The sequence below is a fragment of the Phoenix dactylifera genome, chromosome 12 (genome assembly GCF_051530095.1).
Source record: "Phoenix dactylifera cultivar Ajwa chromosome 12, Ajwa_hap1_PhDact_Kaust_v1.1, whole genome shotgun sequence".
Lineage (NCBI taxonomy): Eukaryota > Viridiplantae > Streptophyta > Magnoliopsida > Arecales > Arecaceae > Phoenix > Phoenix dactylifera.
Genome location: NC_143201.1, coordinates 1,307,301 through 1,326,923, shown reverse-complemented (window position 1 = coordinate 1,326,923; position 19,623 = coordinate 1,307,301). Strand labels below are relative to the sequence as shown.

The 19,623-nt window shown below is 38.2% G+C and overlaps 1 protein-coding gene across 7 annotated transcripts; it reads left to right on the top strand.

Moving 5' to 3' along the window:
* The first annotated feature begins 964 nt into the window (after positions 1-964).
* Positions 965-19,430, top strand: LOC103713098 (subtilisin-like protease SBT2.5). 7 transcript variants are annotated; one of them, XM_008799887.6, is made up of 13 exons: positions 965-1,290; positions 5,457-5,519; positions 5,962-6,194; positions 7,185-7,329; positions 7,467-7,861; positions 10,257-10,352; positions 10,433-10,505; positions 11,265-11,550; positions 12,805-13,130; positions 16,364-16,631; positions 17,168-17,449; positions 18,625-19,035; positions 19,217-19,430. In XM_008799887.6, the coding sequence occupies exons 3-12, from the start codon at positions 6,019-6,021 to the stop codon at positions 19,026-19,028; spliced, it is 2,451 nt and encodes an 816-aa protein (XP_008798109.4). In that variant the 5' UTR covers positions 965-1,290; positions 5,457-5,519; positions 5,962-6,018; the 3' UTR covers positions 19,029-19,035; positions 19,217-19,430. The 7 variants fall into 7 exon arrangements, with proteins under 7 accessions (XP_008798109.4, XP_008798105.4, XP_008798108.4 ...); XM_088708487.2 differs by adding an exon at positions 2,474-2,556 and having other exon boundaries at positions 1,000-1,290; positions 5,480-5,519; positions 18,625-19,430; XM_088708486.2 differs by adding an exon at positions 2,474-2,556 and having other exon boundaries at positions 1,000-1,290; positions 18,625-19,430.
* Positions 19,431-19,623: the final 193 nt, after the last annotated feature.

Below are 19,623 nucleotides of genomic sequence, written 5' to 3'. Positions count from 1 at the left end.
TAAAAATGCATTTATTAGTTCTATAAATTATTAATCCTATAAAGATATATTAATCATTGTTATAGAATTAATATATTTTATTTCTACTTATAATATATTATTTGTTATACTGATAATTATTTTAATTAGGTAAATAAGGTAAATAGAAGAAGTATATTAAATACTTTCAATATATAAATATAAAGTACAAAAATATATTTCTACTTAATTTAAATTTATCATGAATAGTAATATGACAACAATATGATTAATAATATAATACAATATAATATATTATATTTTAAATATAATATATATATAATATTAATGGTATATTAATATTCTAATTTTTTCTAGTGTATTGAGGGGCATCTTTGTTCTCAACTTTCAGTTCAAAATTACTGCTCTGGGGTGATCTTAAATTTTCTATCTCAAGACAGAAGTTGCATCTAAGTTGGGCAGTGATTTAGGATCAATAGGATTATCGTAGTGCAACTAAATGTGGTGATCTCATTATTTTCATTTATATTATTTTTGATATGGGGATGATCCCTCGTATCAATCGCCCTATAGGATGGGGTGACTTGTTAGTCAAGGGATTTGTCAACCTGATGATAATCTTGGTGGATTTTTTTTTTCTCCATAAATTTTGCCATAGACTCTTGTAACTTTTATATTCCAAACAGGGATATCAATAAATAATCCCCCCTACTGAGGTTTATTTACTTATTTCAGTAACTTACTTTGAACGCCCATTATAACGCAATTACTGGGGGAACGCGGCCGGGACCGACAGGAGACGTTGGACCGCCGCATCTATCGGTAGCCGTGGTATGTTACCCCGAACCAAAACACAGCCAATATCTATTCCCGATCTCCGAACCCACTGACCGACCGAATCCCAGCTGGGTCCCACAAATCCGAATGTTGTAATGATTAAGAAAACAGCCCTTTTTAAACTTCACCGCGGATAACTTTATCCCCCGACATTTATAGCCCTCCTTCCCCGTGACGCTCCGTGAGCTTCGCTGCCCCACTCTCTCTCTAGTGGCACTACCAGCTCCCGAGATTCCTTGTCTCCAATTTGAAGAGCCCTCCGACCCCTCTCTCTCCAAGAACCCTCAAAACCTTAGCTTTTGCTCGCTTTCTCTGCGGATCGATCTACCTTTTACGGCGTGAGGATGCTATTGGGCCGTCCTCGCCGATTCCTTCCTTCTGGCTAGCGCGGGATGCGGTTCTTGATCCTTTAACGGTAGAAGCGCCGACCATGGCTCTCTCAGGCGTTCCTGCGGCTCTAGATGGTAGTTTTTGGTAAGAGAAGAGATGGAAACCGTTCGTTTCTTGTTCTTGTTTGTTCTTGAGTGCTTCTTTAACGGTCTATTTCGATCTTTTTCCAATGTACCTAGTCTTTGTTTTTTAATGGCGTGGATGATGACTTTTTTTGGTTCTCTTGGCTGAAACCAAGCTCTTGGATGGTTTTCTGGGTTTTTGTTGCAAGAAGAGAGAAATCTTTACTTTCTTTATTATAATACATGCTTCTTTAATGGCTTTTCGTTTTTGAAATAATCTGACTGGAGTTCTTGCCTTATCTTGTTCTATGTTATCTGAAAAAACGGGGGTAACTTTTTTTTTTTTTTTTTGAATTGATAACTTAGTGGATTTCTTGGTGCTAAATTATTTACTCCTTTTTCTTTCGGGTAAAAGTAGGAAGCACCTCATCTGGATCGTTTGATAACTTCAAGATCTGTTTCTTCATATATTTCAGAAGAATATGTAGTATTTTGGGAGATATTTTTCTGCCTTTCCTTTCAGTTTCGAGCCTTTTGGAATCACGAAAGAACTATATTTATGAGCTTTTTCTGTTTGAGTTTTCTTGGTTTCCAGAGTCATAAATACTTCAGATTGGTAACATAAATGACAGACCGATGCTTTATCTTTTTATATTTTTATTGGATACCCACGTTTTTTGCTCGTCTTTTATGCAGAGAATAAAAAATCTGCTTGATTATTACCCACAAACTTAAAAAGATAAGTCTTTTTTTCTCTCCCTGGATTACTGGACCGATTCTCTTATTATATTCCAGCTTGATGTTGGACTTCATCAGACTTTGTTCTTGATAATAGCCCTTAATTAATTTCCCCTCCTGTAACTATGTTTCCATAGTCACATTATTGGTTTACTTATTATTATTATCATTATTTTTTGGGTGCAGTAATCAAATTCTTAGGGGTGATAATGTTAACTTTGCTCTCCTTTGGGCTTGCTGTTTTATTGTTTTTGATGAACCCTGTTTTATTGTTTTCAACAGTGGTTTTTAGTTGATTTTTTATATCTTGTTTATTAATGGCTTACAGAATTATTTATCTCCTGCTTCTTGAGTGGCATGACTGAAAATTTGGAAGCCTCTTTTATTGCCTTTTGATTCTTTAAACCATGTCTCTATCTATGTAGATTGCTTCTGCTTCAGATATTTTGATGTTAAGAATATTGCAGGTAAATACGAACAGAATAGAGGAACCTGGATAGGAGACATGCCAGACATTGCTCTAGGAGTGTTATTGTCTCTCTTGTACATGGTAGATGGCTCTAACACTCCCAAGATACAACTGATGTCTGGCTCTGCCCTGCTCCTTCTTGCGCAGCACAAGCATGTGGAAGGCTTGACTTGGTCGACTCCTTTAGTTGCCGGAAATCAATACTTTAAAAGTATGTAAAATATGGGAAAACTAGTAGTAGTGATGGAAAAAGTAGGCGAGTGAAGAGTAGAGAGAGAGAAAGAGCAAGAGATGGCCATCGAGAGAGAGAGAGAGTGCTGAGAGCTTGGACCATGGCCTTTATATAAAGGCTGGTCGAGTAACAGCTCTAACAACTAGCCTGGGTAGGTTATACTAGCTGTTATGGACTAACCATGCCCCCTTTATTACGGCTAGCCCAATAAATAAATATCAAACTGATCCCTGGTTCCACCCTTCTCCTTCTTGGCATAGCATGACCATATGGAAGGAGTGACACGATCGACTTCTCTAGTTGACCAAAATCAATACTTTGAGAGTATAAAAAAATGGGGAAAAATAGTAGTAGTATTGGAAAAAGTGACTAGCCCAATAAATAAACATTGAATTTATCCGTGGCTCAGTCCTACTTTTTCCTGACATAGCATGAGCATGTGGAAGGCTTGACCCGTTGACTCTTGTAGTTGCTTGAGATCAAGGTTCACCGAACCGGTACCGGAATTTGTGTCGGTCAGCGTTCGGTTCGGTACGGTACCGATTTGATACGGTACCGATGCATGATATGGTAGGGCGTGTTGGTTCTGACTGACACACCCATTTTTTTTGGAGTATTTCAAGTTGATTTAATTGAGATATCACTTTTTTTGAACTTTCTTAATATTTGTAAGTCTAATTTGATTTTTTTTTTTGATGTTTCTTAATGTTTCTATGATTTTAGTTTAACCTAAATGATGCATTTTATTGTTTTAAAATACTACAAATTATAAAATGATTATGTCACCGTTGCATGCTATAAGGAGCAACATGAAATATCCTCAAATTAAGTAGTAAGATAAAAATTATAAAATAATATAATCAATTACATACATTTAAAGTACAACATACATACTGATATCAAAATTTGGGTCGAGTAGTGATGTCTCTCGTAGATATTCGGATTATCAGTATAGTCAGGAGGCACATTAGCTCACCCTTTTAACCAAGCGACATTATAGTCTTGTATGTTCATCTCATAACTAACGCGTTCCAGATTATAAGCAGTCTCGAATCTCTCGCTGAAGCTGTGACTCTAAGAGGTGTGTCCTCTAGCTGATAAACTGGCTGATAAAACGATTGTGAAGGGCCCATCCGAATAAAGCCGACAACAAAAATCTATCCGTAAGATGCTCCGAGCTGAATTAGGTAGTAGTCACCGAAAGATACCTCAGACGCATCATATCTATATCCATATCCATATGGGTCATAGGCTGCCTGTGGCTGTAGATAATAGGATCCAGTATACGACTCGAAATCTGATACGTCTATACATTTTACTCCACGTGCAAGGTCATCTGCAGCTGCATTGTGTCCTCCTGAATTACCTCGAGGAGCTCGTCTTCTATACTAATCAGATCCTGGCGGGTTCCACCAGATCGTGCACCGTGGTTCCTATCTTGTGTAGCATGCATAAACTGACTCACTGGTGAATCGAAGACCACCGTGCGGTGTCTTATAATCAAAGACCACCGCCGTTTATGAGATAGCAACACGATAGTCTTCGATTCACTGGTGAGTTTTACTTTATGCATCATGCTCCACAGGATAGGGACCACTGTGCACGATCTGGTGGAGCCCCTAGGATCCGATTGCATATAGGAGACGAGCTTCTCGAGGTCATTCAGGATGATATGATACAGCTGCAGATGACCTCGCATGTGGAGTAGGATCCATAGACGTATCAGGTTTCGAGTCGTATACTAGATCCTATTATCCGCAGTTATAGATAGCCCATGATCCATACGTATATGGATATGATGCATTTGAGGCATCTTTCGGTGGCTACTACCCTACGCAGCCTTAAGCATCTTACGGGTTGGATGTTGCTGCCAGCTTATTCGGATGGGCTCCTTCATAGCCGTTTTATCAGCCAGAGGACACCTCTCAGAGCCAGAGCTTTAGCGAGAGATCCGAGACTGCTTACAACTCGGAGTGCATTCCTTATGAGATGAATATAAAAGACTACAATGCCGTTTGGTTAGAGGAGTGGGCTGATGTGCCTCCGGACCGAACCGGCACGCCCTGTCGTACCGAACCGGCTGCTGACCGGTACGGGTTCCGGTACGGTGGACCTTGGTGCCAAGACCTTGTGCCATATCCTTTAACTAGAGACTTAGTCAGGTAACAGCTCTAATGGCTAGGTTTGGGGGGTTCTTTGTTGTGGGGTAATAATGCCCGTTTTATGGCTAGCTTGATAAATAAACACCAAAATGAACAAGTCAAAATAATTAAAAACAAAAGACAAGCTTCCACATGCATGTGACAGGCCCAGCTCGTGACATGGCGTGCATGCGTGAACGGCAGGGTTAGTCAAGCAGATCAGCCATGAATAGCGCAAAAAGATCACACATCTAACTAAAGCCTACTATTGAGAAGTATTAAATGCAACTCTACTTGCATTATTTTTTTTCAAATATGGCACTAAAGTGTATCAAACTAGTTATGAAGTAAATGCTTTAATGGTTTAACTTTTCCAACCAAAATTCTGAAAATATTTAAATAATTAAATATTATCTAACAAGGAGGTATATGGGGAGGTGCTCAATCTTTTAAAGTTTAGATAATTGCTTCAAGGATAATATCATATGTTCTCTGGTGCATGACCATGGCTTATATGTGAAATCACTCCCTCATAATTTTTTGCCCATCTTGTTGTTGTTGTTGTTATTTTTATTATTCTTACTTTTGGTTTCTTCTTGCTGTGTCAGTCACGTCTCATGCATCAATGTAGGTGACAGATTGTGAAGTTTCTTTCTGTGATTGATTTACAGGTAAAGCTTTCCTCGTTTCAACCATTTGTTGCATTTCCTGCTTGTTACATCTGCATCTCTTTATTTACTGGTGAACTGATGCCAAATTTCCTCCCTAAGTTTTCTCATTCTTGTTGCATTTCTGAGTTAATTGTTGGTTATAATTTCAAACTTCCTCCCTAAGTTCATTCTTGCTTCAATAGTCTACTATTGGCAGAGTTCTTGTTCTCCCATTCTGTCAGCAACTCTTGTCCATTTGGTGTCACTTCATCAATTCTTCCAGTTTAGCTTGTTGATTGCCATTCTTATGCATCTTCTTTTTCGCTCCTCTTGAGAAGTCCTATTTGGAAACTTCTTAATAATTTAAGTCTATCATAGAATGTCTTCTTCAATTACTTTCTGATCAAATGCATGGAAATATAAAGCTAACCATCTTAATAAATAATTCTTTTTATACTTACAGTTGGGGCCTTCAGCAAGACAATATTGTTCTTTGCACTTTAGCTGGCTTCTAAGGAAAATGGAGAAGACGGAGCTCTGGTGCATGTTATTTGTGTTTCTCCCACTTTTAGTTATTGGAAGTGGGGATATTTATATTGTGACTATGGAAGGAGAACCTATAATGAGTTATAGTGGTGGTGTCGATGGGTTTGCTCCAACAGCTGCTGATTCAGTTGAAGAAATGGATATCACCAGGTAGCAATATGATATTCTTTCTGAATTTTTATTTCCAATTCTATTTTCATGCATCTGCTATTTCTGCTATCAATGAGTAAGAATCAACAGTTTTCTTATTTTGCTTCATTAAGTATTGAGGTTAATAAATTCCTTCTTTTAGCATCAGCATTAATCAGAATGGTTGTCACTGTTGATTTATTCAATAATTGGGGGTTGGCTCTAAATTCTTGTCGGTGCAAGAAAGACAAGGATGACTACATTATATTACACTATTAGGTGTCATTTGTCATAAACCTCATAGATCCGCTTTCATGGCTTTCACCTATGCTACTAAGGCACCTCACTCTTCACAATGAGTTTGCAGAGCTGTGTGAATTCATGTCCATGGCTGTATTCTTTTTACGTACAGAACATTTATAGTAATTTTGGATACATATGCACTCGATCAACAATTGCTCCTTGACTTCACCCCCTTTGTTCTTTTGCTGTGGTTCCAAAAAAATGATCATGAATATTTAAGAAAGTATGTCTTTTCGTACAAAGTTGTATGTGATGATCATCAGTTTTTGGTAAATTCTTTGAGACTTAGGTATTGCCTGACCTTCTCAACCTTGGAGCTTTTTTCAACTTTGAGTTGTGTTCTATAGTTATAGCTGACCCCATATTTGATGGGAAATAGCTTGATGATTGTGATGACGATGATGATCGTTTTGAACCTTAGAAAATCTGGAGTTAGACAATCTGAAGTAGTTTACGATCATAGATGATGCTAACTTAGAAAGAATGGCTAGTTAAAATTCATATGCATTATGCCTGCTACATCATATTAAGAAAATAAAAAAAGAAAAATGACAAGAAAGCAATGAGTGGATTTTGCAAAACTGAGCATGTGACGATGCTTTCTGCTAAGGTTTGTTCTTATGGATTCATATTTACTTTCATCTGCATCTCATGAAATTTGTATTAGCAAGTGATTGCATGCTCATTTCTGGTATTTTCTCCTATCAGTGAGGCTGTGACATCATATGCCCTTCACCTCGAGAAACAACATGATGCACTTCTAGACTCACTCTTTGAGGTTGGAACCTACAAGAAACTGTATAGTTATCGCCATCTAATCAATGGTTTTTCTGTTCACATGTCTCCTGACAAGGTAAAAGATGTCGCCAGATTGCTTTGAGACCACTCAGTGCACTTGTTCTTTGTTGCTCAGTAAATTTTTCTCCTCTTATTCACCAATGGACATCTTTTGTTATTTATTATGTATTAATTTGTTTATTTGTTTATTAGGCAGAGGCCCTCAGTAGAGCTCCTGGGGTTAAATATGTGGAGAAGGACATGAAAGTAAAAAAATTAACAACACACACTCCGCAATTTCTGGGACTACCTACAGGTGTATGGCCAACAGGTGGTGGCTTTGACAAAGCAGGAGAAGATATTGTGATCGGCTTTGTGGATTCAGGAATTTATCCAAAGCATCCAAGCTTTTCTACATACAATTCGGAGCCATATGGACCCCTTCCACATTATAGGGGGAAGTGTGAAATTGATCCAGATACAAAGAGGGATTTTTGTAACGGGAAGATAATCGGAGCCCAACATTTTGCAAAAGCTGCAATTGCAGCAGGAGCGTTTAATCCTACAATTGATTTTGCATCACCATTGGATGGTGATGGGCATGGAAGGTGAGCTCCGTGGAATTTCTTTCTCATAGCTCTTGCTATGATATTTTTTCTTTATGTCTCTCTACTTTTATAGAAACTTGTATGTCTTCTACTACATGACATGAAATAGTGTACTGTTGCTGGTGCATTTACCTCTAAAGGTTCTGGATCTGCGTCAGTAACTTTGTATCTGGCATTAATCAGCTATGATTTCAATTTGTACATTTAAGTTTCTAGTTACATATGTGCTGAGTCTATTTGTCTAATACTCATTGGTGTTAATAAATTTTTTGTTCTGTTTTCATCTTTTAATTGCTATCTGTTTTGGTCAATATAGTTGATATAAGTCATGCCGACCACTCGTATTGACTGGAATAACAAAAGGCTTTTGATTGGTAATATTTGTTGAGAACATTGTATAATCTCACGTCATATAGGGAAAGGATCCTTCTGGTGCTTCAGTACTTATGGGCCCATTTACCCTACTTGCCCATGGTCCATCCACCTAAATGCTTGGATTTTTGGTTCTAATTTCATCCATATTATATCGAATAGGGAAAGGACCCCTGTGGTGCATAAGTTTTCATGGGCCCATCGACCTAAATGCTGCCTAAATGGCTGAGATTTTGGGTCAGGTTTCATCAATATTACACATAAGATTCCTCCTATGTACTTCACTGGGCTCGTTTGGTTCGCGGGAAAAGAAGGGAGGAAAGTGTGGTCAACGGAAAAGTAATGAGATGCTTCTTGTTTGGTTGGAGTTTTCAAAGAAGAGACGAAAAAGTTGTATTCCCATGAAAATATGATTCCCACATTTCATGGAAAAGTCTTTCCCATGAGAAACATAAGAAAGTTACTTTTCCGTGAGCCGGGAATCACTCCATTTTTATTTTTTTCCAAAAAGGCCCTTCGGCATTCAAGAGGCATTAAAGACCTAATTTTTATTAAGGGTAGAATAGGAATTACACATAACTTTTCCAGGAAAATGGATGGTCAACCAAATATAAGCACTCTGAAAATCTGTCACTTTCCCATTGTCAATCAAACATGCCAAAAGTACTTTTTTAGACATCCTCTTTTCAGAAATCTGCTTTTCAGGAATCATATTCCGAGAAGGAAAAATGCTTCCTGCGAACCAAACGAGCCCACAATGTTTTTAGGCACCATGTATAGCTTCTTTAATCACTTTTATCCACAAAGCAAGCCCTGCCAGTGAAGTCCCCTAATATTACACATAAGATCCTCCTTGGTACTTCACAATGTTTTCAGGTACCATGTATGGCTTCTTTAATCACTTTTATCCACAAAGCAAGCCCTGCCGGTAAATTCCCCTAAACAACCATGGTCTTTTTCCTTGTCTCTGGTGAAAGTGTCTTATTTTATCTCCAAATTCAGTGCACTATGTATATATAATTATTGAAGGATGATTAGAACATGCTCTCAACTTGATCAAACAATGCAAAATATTATATATATAATTATCGAAGGATGAGCAGAGACCTGTTCACAACTTGATCAGACAATGCAAAATATTAGCAGCAGGGCGGGTATGGGTTGGGTAGGCCATTACCCGTTCTTGCCTTGCAATTGGAAACCTTGTACCATGCCCACCCTGTACCCATCTCGGGATGGGTTGGGGTTGGTAGAGTTAGATGTGGTGGATAAACCTGCAAGCTTTTCTGCCTATACAAATCAAAAAATAACAAAAGAATATAAAAGTAAATCTCGATACTTCACATAACATTAGAAAAAAATAAGAGTGAACATAACAAATCAAATTTCCAATGACAATAAACAGAAATATTGTTCTCTAGGAAGTTAAATGTCTCGCAAACTAAGAAAAGCAATCAACTGAAAAAATTAACAACTAAGCATGTATCTTGTAGCCTTTTACATGATTAATCTTTCTCACGAACGATCACAATACTTTCTTCTCCATTAACATCATAATCATCAAGGATAGTTTGAATTTTGCTACCTGGTGGTGGTGTAGATGAACCTAAAAAAGTACAAAGAAAAATAAACTCCATGGATCAATAATGTATAGATTATAGAATATTATCCGGATCTGAAGTAACAATTGGGGAGGGTCTGATTGGTGAAAGGCTTATATATAATTGCATCAGGTTTGGGGTGGCATTGCCATTATCTGCACCTGCCCTGGATCTGCTTTGTGGTTTAGAATAATGGCCTATTCCCATGACTCTAAACGGGTTAGATAAAACCCACCCCGTTAGGTTTGGGTCGGGTTGCGTACCCGATGGGGCAGAGTAAATTGCCACTCCTATATAAATATCTTTTGCAGATAATTCTTAAAACTGTTTTACTTCTTAATTCTTACTGATATTCTATATTGATTAATCCTTTTTTCATCCAAATTCATTTGTACTGATGTTTAAATTTATTATATTACCAGTCACACAGCAGCAATTGCTGCTGGGAACAACGGAATACCAGTGAGAATGCATGGACATGAATTTGGTAAAGCAAGTGGTATGGCTCCACGTGCCAGGTTAGGCATTTTTTAAGTGACACAAGAGATGTACAGTATTGACTTGTAAAGATCACACTTCTCTGGTTATCTGCCTTCAGGATTGCTGTATACAAGGTGCTGTATAGGCTTTTTGGGGGATATGTTTCTGATGTGGTAGCTGCCATTGAGCAGGTATGTGGGAGACATGTTGATAGTGGTGGAAAGTGAAAATAAAATCAGGCTTGTATTTTTCCTTATAAAAGAAAAGTTCACGCTTGTATGGTAGCTTTTATACTATATGATGTTATTTTGAATGCAATTGACTCAAGGGTTACCACTGCAGTTCTATGTCAGAATATTAATATGGTGTCCAGAAGTGCATTATGAAGATGCCTGTAAAACTGAATATTAAAGTGATGCACTTCCATTGGATAGTTTTATGCAATAATTATCATCATTATAATGATCCCTCTCTCTCTTTTGCGTGCATGTGTGTGTGTGGGGATTGTTGTGGGATTTCAGCTTCTTCTTGTTCCTTGGTGTCGTTGTAATAGTTCCTAATTGTATCTGGTAATTGTCCTGCCCTCTCTGATTCTGTTTCTTTGGAATATGGTCACGGTACACACCATCCTTTCACAACCTTTGTCCTTTTGAAAGCAGTTTTGGGTTGCATTGATGTATCATGTATCCATGACCTTTTCTGGCATCTAAGCATTTATGATAGTGAAGCATACATTTCTCCCAAGACATGAACTAATACAATGATAGATGTTAGTGTATAGTAGAGGAACAAGCTCGCTTCTTCTCATACCTGCTTGCTAAACTATGTTGTATTATGTATTTCCATTGCTGCAAATTATATCTTCTTTTCGTTGAAATGTTAGATTAGTCGGATTGTCATAATTCATCTGCAATATATGAGATGTAACATGGACAAATGTTGGTTTACAGGCTGTTCAGGATGGTGTTGACATTCTTAATCTTTCAGTAGGGCCAAATAGCCCACCTTCGTCTACAAAAACCACATTTTTAAACCCTTTCGATGCAGCACTTCTTTCAGCTGTGAAAGCAGGAGTATTTGTTGCCCAGGCTGCTGGAAATGGAGGTCCATTCCCCAAAACCTTGGTGTCTTTCAGTCCATGGATTACAACTGTGGCTGCTGCAGTTGATGACCGAAGATATAAAAATCATATAATCCTAGGAAATGGAAAATTAATACCAGGGCTTGGACTCTCACGTAAGTTTATACATTGCATGTGTTTTATTCTGAGACGGTTAAGTTATATATGGGGAAAGGTTGCAGATCTATATGTAATATGTAATCTTGAAAACAATTTGTTCATTGTAGCTAAAGTACATAAAGACTTCATTTGACATAGTAGTTTTGTGGATTTTTTTCATCAAAGTTTGTCATATTGTGTACAGGTAGTGCTGATAAAAATCATAATTAAAGGCTTTTCTATATTGCCTTTTACATCAGAAAGTATTCCTGTATCATTTGCCCGTTGTATGCCAGTAACAAGCTTCAAAAATCTAAGATTAGCTATTATTTAGCTTGAGAAGTTGAAAATTTTGAGTGCATTGCCCACTGATGAGGAAATGTTTGCTCTATCACTCTTTTGCTTATATGGAGTTAGGCTGGAATGTTCTTGCGTGCATTTGGCTCCAAATGCTTCCCCATGAAAATTGATGATGGACCTCTCTGAAAATGAAAATCCATGCTATCGGTCATTGTCTATAGTGTATAAAATGCCTAGAGAATAAAAGAACAGTATTTTTGGAAGTCTCTTGCCTAGGCATCAAGTGAGCACAAAATGACTGGTAATTCCAATGAGCAAAAGTACATGTGGCATTTGCAAATCTGATCCATTGATATTGATCTATAGATACTTTAAACCTTACACTAATCAAATTTCAGCTGATATGGATATGTCTAGATTATGGATCAAACTAGAAAACACTAGCATACCGTTAAATTTCCATTTTTTTTCAATCTGATGCATGGGTAAAAGATCTCAAAATGTGTGATCTTTTTTTTCCTGCCACCTTATATGACGGGGTTATGATCAATTGTGTGGATTTTATTTTGAGTGGTCCATCATTGATTTTGATTGGGACCCATTTGAGGCCAAATGCACCCATGAACATTTTAGCTTGTCTCTCTCTCTCTCTCTGTGTGTGTGTGTGTGTGTGTGTGTGCATGTGTCTGGTTTTTTATTTTTGTATTTGCAATTTTAAATAGCGAACTTGGTGAATAAATTATCACTTCTATGATTTGGTTGCTTTCATTTTCTTCTGTTGGCTCAATGTCTAGAAACTCTGGCTTATGCTTCTGTTAGAAGTTGTTTTAGTATATCAAGTGCCTAGTTCACACTTAATTATGTCTTGTTCTCACTTAAATCATTTGATTTATTAAAATTGTTCTTTATAACTATAGGAAGCCTCAGCATCATTTGTATATCATAAGTTACCTTTCATTGTTCAACTACAGCTGCTACGCATGGGAATAAGTCATTCGACCTAGTTTCTGCAAATGATGTACTGCTTGATTCATCAATCATGAAGTACAATCCATTAGACTGCCAAAGACCAGAACTTTTAAATAAGAAAATGGTGGTGGGAAGAATTCTTCTTTGTGGGTATTCCTTCAATTTTGTTTCAGGCACTGCATCAATCAAGAAGGTGTCTGAAACAGCCAAGACTCTTGGTGCAGCTGGCTTTGTTGTTGCTGTGGAGAACACTTATCCAGGAACCAAATTTGATCCTGTACCTGTTGGTATCCCTGGGATTCTCATCTCAGATGTCAGTATGACAAAGGTACTTAATATTCTGATGCCTCTCTTTTGGTTCTTCTTATCAATCATGTAAATTGATGGTAGTTTATAAATTAATTGTAATTGCTTGCAACTGAAATTTTCAACTGTATCACTCATGTTGCTAGAACCACATAACTTTGCACCTACATGGGCTCCAGAGTACTTCAAGATGCATGTTTCAAGAGTTCCTCTTATGTTTTGAGGAAGCCTCCAAATTTCTTCCTTTTTTTTTTGAATTTTCCGTATACTTGACAAAATGAACTGCATGTGAGATGTCAGCCTTTTGCAAAAATGTCGCAAATGTGACACTTGAAGCATGCGATCTCGATGTTCTAAAATAGCTTCAATCAGTTATTTTAAAAATGTTGGACTACTGGTGTTTATGTTTCAAGCAAGGTCCGCCGAACCAGACGAAGTGGTACGGTCCCGAAGTGGTACGGTCCCGGTTCGGCACCATACCGTAGGGCATGCCGATATGGAACCGGCACACTTATTTTTTTTTTTTGTGGAGTTTTTCAAGTTGATTTAATTGGTAATCAATCTTTTTGAACTTTTCAATGATTTTAAGTCTAATTTGATGTTTTTTTGTTGTTTTTTGATGTTTCTATGATTCCGGTTTAACCTAAATAATGCATCTTATTATTTTAAAATGATATAAATCATAAAATGATTAGTGAGATGTTGCATGCTACAAGAAGCAACATGAAATATTCCTAAATCAAGTAGTGAGGTAAAAAATATAAAATAATACAATCAATTACATATATTTAAAGTACAACATACATACAAATATCTCAAATTGGATCGAGTGGCGATGCCTCTCGTAGATATCCGGATCATCAGTATAGTCAGGAGGCACATCAACCCACCCATCTAACCAAGCGGCGTAGTCTTGTATGTTCATTTTATAAGGAACGCGCTCTGGATTATAAGCACTCTTGGATCTCTTGTTGAAGCTCTGGCTTTGAGAGGTCCTCTGGCTAATAAACTGGCTAATAAAACGACTGTGAAGGAGCCCATCCGAATAAGCCGATAGCAAAATCCGACCCATAAAACGCTTCGAGCTGCGTATGATAGTAACTATCAGAAGATGCCTCAGACGTACCATATCCGTATCCGCATGGATCATAGGTTGCTTGTGGCTGCAGGTAATAGGATCCAGTATACGACTTGAAATTTGATACGTATATGGATTCTACTCCATATACGAGGTCATTTGCAGCTGCATCGTGTTCTCCTGAATGGCTTCAAGGAGCTTGTCTTCTATATTCCATCAGATCCTGGCGGGCTCCCCTAGATTGTGCACCGTGATCCCTATTCTGTGTAGCATGCGTAAACTGAAACTCACTGGTGGATCGGTATGTATGGTTTACTTTAAATATATGTAATTGATTGTATTATTTTATATTTTTTGCCTCACCAGATTTGAGAATATTTCATGTTGCTTCATGTAGCATGCAATATTTCACTAATTATTTTATGATTTGAATCATGTTAAAACAGTAAGATGCATCATTTAGGTTAAACCAGGATCATAGAAATATCAAAAAAATAAAAAAATCAAAAAAGATGAAATGAGACTTGAAATCGTTGAAAGAGTTCAAAAAGATTAATTATCAATTAAATCAACTTGAAAAACTTCACACAAAAAAATGGGCATGTCAGTATGGAACCGGCACGTCCTACTGTACCGTGTGTCGGTACGGTACCGGTTCGACAACCGGAATGGGTTCCGGTACCGATTCGGCGAACCTTGGAGGAAAAGTTTAGATAGCTTTTGTTCCATATGTTAAAAGGGCAGCTTTTTCAAAACTTTGATAGAGCATTTTCACTATATTTAATAGTATGGAGGCTGAAGAAATTTTAAGTAGAGAGCTGAAAGTTACCCCCATGGTATGCCGAACTGGCCTGTACGAACCGGTCCGGCCAACTACTGGTACGCCGAAGCCATGGAAACCGGTACAGGCCGGTTTTGTGCTGGAGACGAAGAAGACAGAGGAGAGAGCGTGGGGAAGGAAAAAATTTGGAAATTTTTAAGTGAAGTCGTTAATCGATTTGCCGACTTCACTTAAAACCCCCAAATTAAAAATCCGTGGCTGCGTCCCTTGTTTCGAAACAGGAGGCGGGGCCGCGGTCTCGGCCTCCGCTGCGCCCCTGTGGCTTTCCCTGCCCCCCGCCAGGCTCCGCCGGCCCTCCGCGGTTGTCCGATGGCGGCCACAGGTGTCCTTTCTCCCTCTCTTCCCCGCGCTCTTTCTCATTCTCTTCTTTCCCGACTCCGGCGGGGAAGAGCTGGCCGGTTCGTACCGCCCGATTTCGGTACAAACCGGAACCGTACCGGTACGCCTCCCGGATCCGGTACGGTGGATCTTGGTTACCCCCAACCAAGATTCTCCGAATTAGTGCCGGGGCTTGTACTGGCCGGAGACCGGGTTTGCACGGTACAGATCCGTACTACCATACCATTCCGTTTCGGGGTGCATAGAAACATGGATAGAGTGGGGGAGAGGTAGGAGAGAGAGGAAGAGAGAGGGAGGGGGAGGGAGAGGGAGAGTGGGGAGAGAAATAAGGAGGGGAGTGAGAGAGGCCGATGCTGACAAGGAGTTTGGACGGGGGATGGAGGCCGGCGTGAAGATCAAGAGAGGGGGGTGGGAGAGATTTACCTCAGATTGTTGAGTTTCGAAGGAGGACAAAGGGTTTCAAAAGAGGATGGAGGCCAGAGGGTTTCGAAGGGGCCTCCGGCATTTCTTTGGCCTTCAAATAGGGCGAATAGTGCGAAGTGGTAAATATAGTCTTGAGCCGAGGGTTTTGAAGCGAAGGTAGCCACATGGAGGGCATTTCAACTGGCTGGCTTCATGTCTCATTTCGAGCCAATGAACAATATCGGCAGTCGACCGGTCCGGTTCAGCACACCCCGAACTGCCCGGTTTGGCATGGTTCGTTAATCCATGCCTCACACCCTTCCATTAAAAGGGTAAAAGAAAGAAATTATGCGTCAAAATTCACTGTTGGCATCCAGACCACAACAGGAACAAGATCACAAATATTCCTTGTATTTGGTCATTTAAATCATACTTGAACATCAGCGACTAATTTGTGGTTCTCCTAGTGGCTTATTCTTGTTATCCAAAGTTCTGTGCTGATATATCATCCACTATTTGTTATCCATTCATGCTAATATCTTATTCTGAATTTAATTTGCTGACAATTTATTCTTTTTGAAATCCTTGATTACAGGATCTCATAGACTTCTACAATAGTTCAACAAAAAGAGATTGGGCTGGTAGGCCAATAAGTTTCCAAGCAATGGCTAGCATAGCAGATGGTTTGGCACCTATACTTCATAAATCAGCTCCCCAGGTTGCAATATTCTCTTCTCGAGGACCAGATGTAAGAGATTTCAGCTTTCAGGATGCTGATGTCCTTAAACCAGATATACTAGCTCCAGGAAATCTCATTTGGGCTGCCTGGGCACCAGACGGAATAGATGAGGCCAATTATGTCGGTAAGGATATGTCCAATTATTTTCACCATGTTTTCCTGTTTTCTTTTGAATTAAGGACATAGGGTGGAAACAGTGGCAACAACCTGCTGGTTGAATTCTTTAGACAACATGTTTGAGAACTTTTTCGAGAGTCATATGAAAGAGGTCAGGGACCCCTGTTTCTTCAGGAAAATTATTGAACTTAATCTGCTTTGTAGGATAATCACTATTTCTCTCCGAAAAAGAAAAAATTACTATTTTAAGCATTTCATGAAGTTTCTGTAGGTTTGGTTGAATTATTGCATCAATCTTTGATGTTATGACATGGCAAAAGAAATCACTTTCTGTTATCTGAGCCTTGTTAATGTAGACTCTCAGTTAAAGTACATTAGCTTCCTAGGATTCTCTGGGTAATACTTAATAACTATTTTAAGTCCGAATCCTGATATCTAATCACTGCACTGTAAGATCAACTTATAGAGCCTCTCACTGCATTGTTAAGTTATTCTAATTCTGGAAACTGATCCTCTCTTTTTTGTTCTTGTGTGCCTGAGCAGGAGAAGGATTTGCCATGGTATCTGGAACTAGCATGGCTGCTCCACACATTGCTGGGATAGCAGCACTTGTAAAGCAAAGGTACCCCCACTGGAGCCCAGCTGCTATCAAATCAGCCCTGATGACAACAGCCACTACGCAGGATCGTGGGGATAGACCACTTCTGGCACAGCAATATTCTGGATCAGAAATTATGACATTAGTACAAGCAACACCATTTGATTATGGGGCTGGTGCTGTTGATCCGAAAGCTGCTTTAGATCCTGGACTCATTCTAGATGCATGTAAGTTAATTGGTTATCTGAAATGCATTATGAAAACCTAAAAAATATACAGGATGACGGATTAAGAGTTAGTTACATGTCTTCTGATGGTTTAGGATTTATCAGTAAAATCTATTCATTTTCTTTATTTTCTTTTTTTGGTATTATCTATATACATGGTTTGGTTCTTCCTTTGTATTTTTTCGTTTTTGGTGTTCCCATTATTTGAAGCATCATACTAATATGAAATGGGTTTAATGCCATTTGACCTTTTTTTCGGTGATCACGGGTGGATGACTTTCAAATTTTTTCCTTTCATAATTTAGCATGCTTTTCTTAAAAGGTATTTTAAATCTATACCTATATAAATATATAAATTACATGAATACCATGCAAATTTACTATTTATGTGTATATTCTTATAAATTATTCTTTTTTGCATGTATACCCTTATAAAAATCTAAAATTACATATGTAGCCTCACAAAATTTCTACTTGCATGCATACTCTCATAAATCATTTCTTTTTTGTGTATATCCTTATAAATAATTTCTTTTTATATGTGTATCCTTATAAATTTTTTTTTTTTTGCATGTGTACCTGTAACTCGATAAAGGTAGAGTTGTGGAAAGAAATAATTTACAAGGTATACATGCAAATAGTAAGCTTGCAAGCATATATACGCAAATGAAATAATTTATAAGGGTATACATGCAAATAGTAAATATGCAGAGGTATACATATATTTCAGATATTTATAAAGGTATACATGTAAAAAGAATAATCTATGAGGGTACACATATAAACAGTAAATTTGTGTGGGTATACACATAATTTTAGATATTTATAAAGGTATACATGCAAAAAAAAAAAAAAAAAACCCTACCTAAACCCTGCTTTTTTTAATTTTTGACTGAAACTTTTCTTGAACCCTTGCGTAGTGCTTACATCCGAGTTTCTGAATTTTGTGCAAAACCCGGGGTGAAAAAATGGTTAAAAACGCTTACATGCTGCATTTTTTTTTCATGTTATGCTATATTTTTATCACAGCAGCTGTTTTTTCAATCCTGCTAATTAGAAAATAGTAGGCAATTTCGGATTAGTAGTATTTCCATGCAGTCTTTGTTATCCAGTTTTCTTTATACATCAGTTCTTAAGTTCTGAACCACTTCTTTTCCTTTTTTTCTTTTTGACAGCATACCAAGACTACATCAGGTTTTTGTGTTCAGTACCAGATGTAGATTCTCACGAGATTCTGAACATCACAAGCTCAGCTTGCAATGCAACTGGTGGCCGTCCAGCTGATCTCAACAACCCATCAATCGCCATCTCCCATCTGGAGGGAACTCAAACAGTCAAGCGAACTGTGACAAACGTGGCTGCGACGGAGACTTACGTCATCACCACCAGAATGTCACCAGAGATTGCATTAGAGGCCAGTCCTCCGGCGATGACGGTGCTGTCCGGAGCATCCCGTGAGATAACAGTGAGCCTCACAGTTAGGTCGGCGACTGGAGGGTATAGCTTCGGTGAGATTCTGATGAAAGGTAACAGAGGGCACAAGGTGAGGATCCCAGTTGTTGCAATGGGCTTCAGGTGATAAAGAGGTCTGATCTCCAACCTTGCTATTATTCTTTGTAGTATGATAAAATAAAACTTACAAGCTATATCTGTAAACAAATCGTGCAATGTCAATGCTAATAACAGTATTTTGGTGTGTGTGTGTGATACTGCAAGCTTTCATCAATTCCTACTTACGTGGGTTCATGGATCATTTTGGATGCGCAGAAGCCTAGAATGGGTGCCAAGAAGACTCAAATAACATTGTTCCAGATTGTAAGAACTAACGTAGGGGGTATGAACATTGTAAGGAATTAATAGTGCATGGTTTTCCAAACATTTGCCCAAATGTACTGGGTTAAGGATTATTTTGCCTTATTGGTAATGATTTGCATGGTATTTACAAGTGAATCAAAAAGGCCAAAACCAAAGTTTTTATCCAGTAACCTTTTTTGTGGTGGATACCTGTGTTATTTGTTTTATTTGCGTTTCCTTATAATGTCAGAGTTGGTCTCAAGAAAAAATAGCTGTAATTTGAAAATGGTTTTCAAATGACATGCTAATATAATTTTAATCTTAAACTTGCTTTACCCTCCTGTCAAGCTTGAGGACATGAACCGGGCAAGATTTGAGGC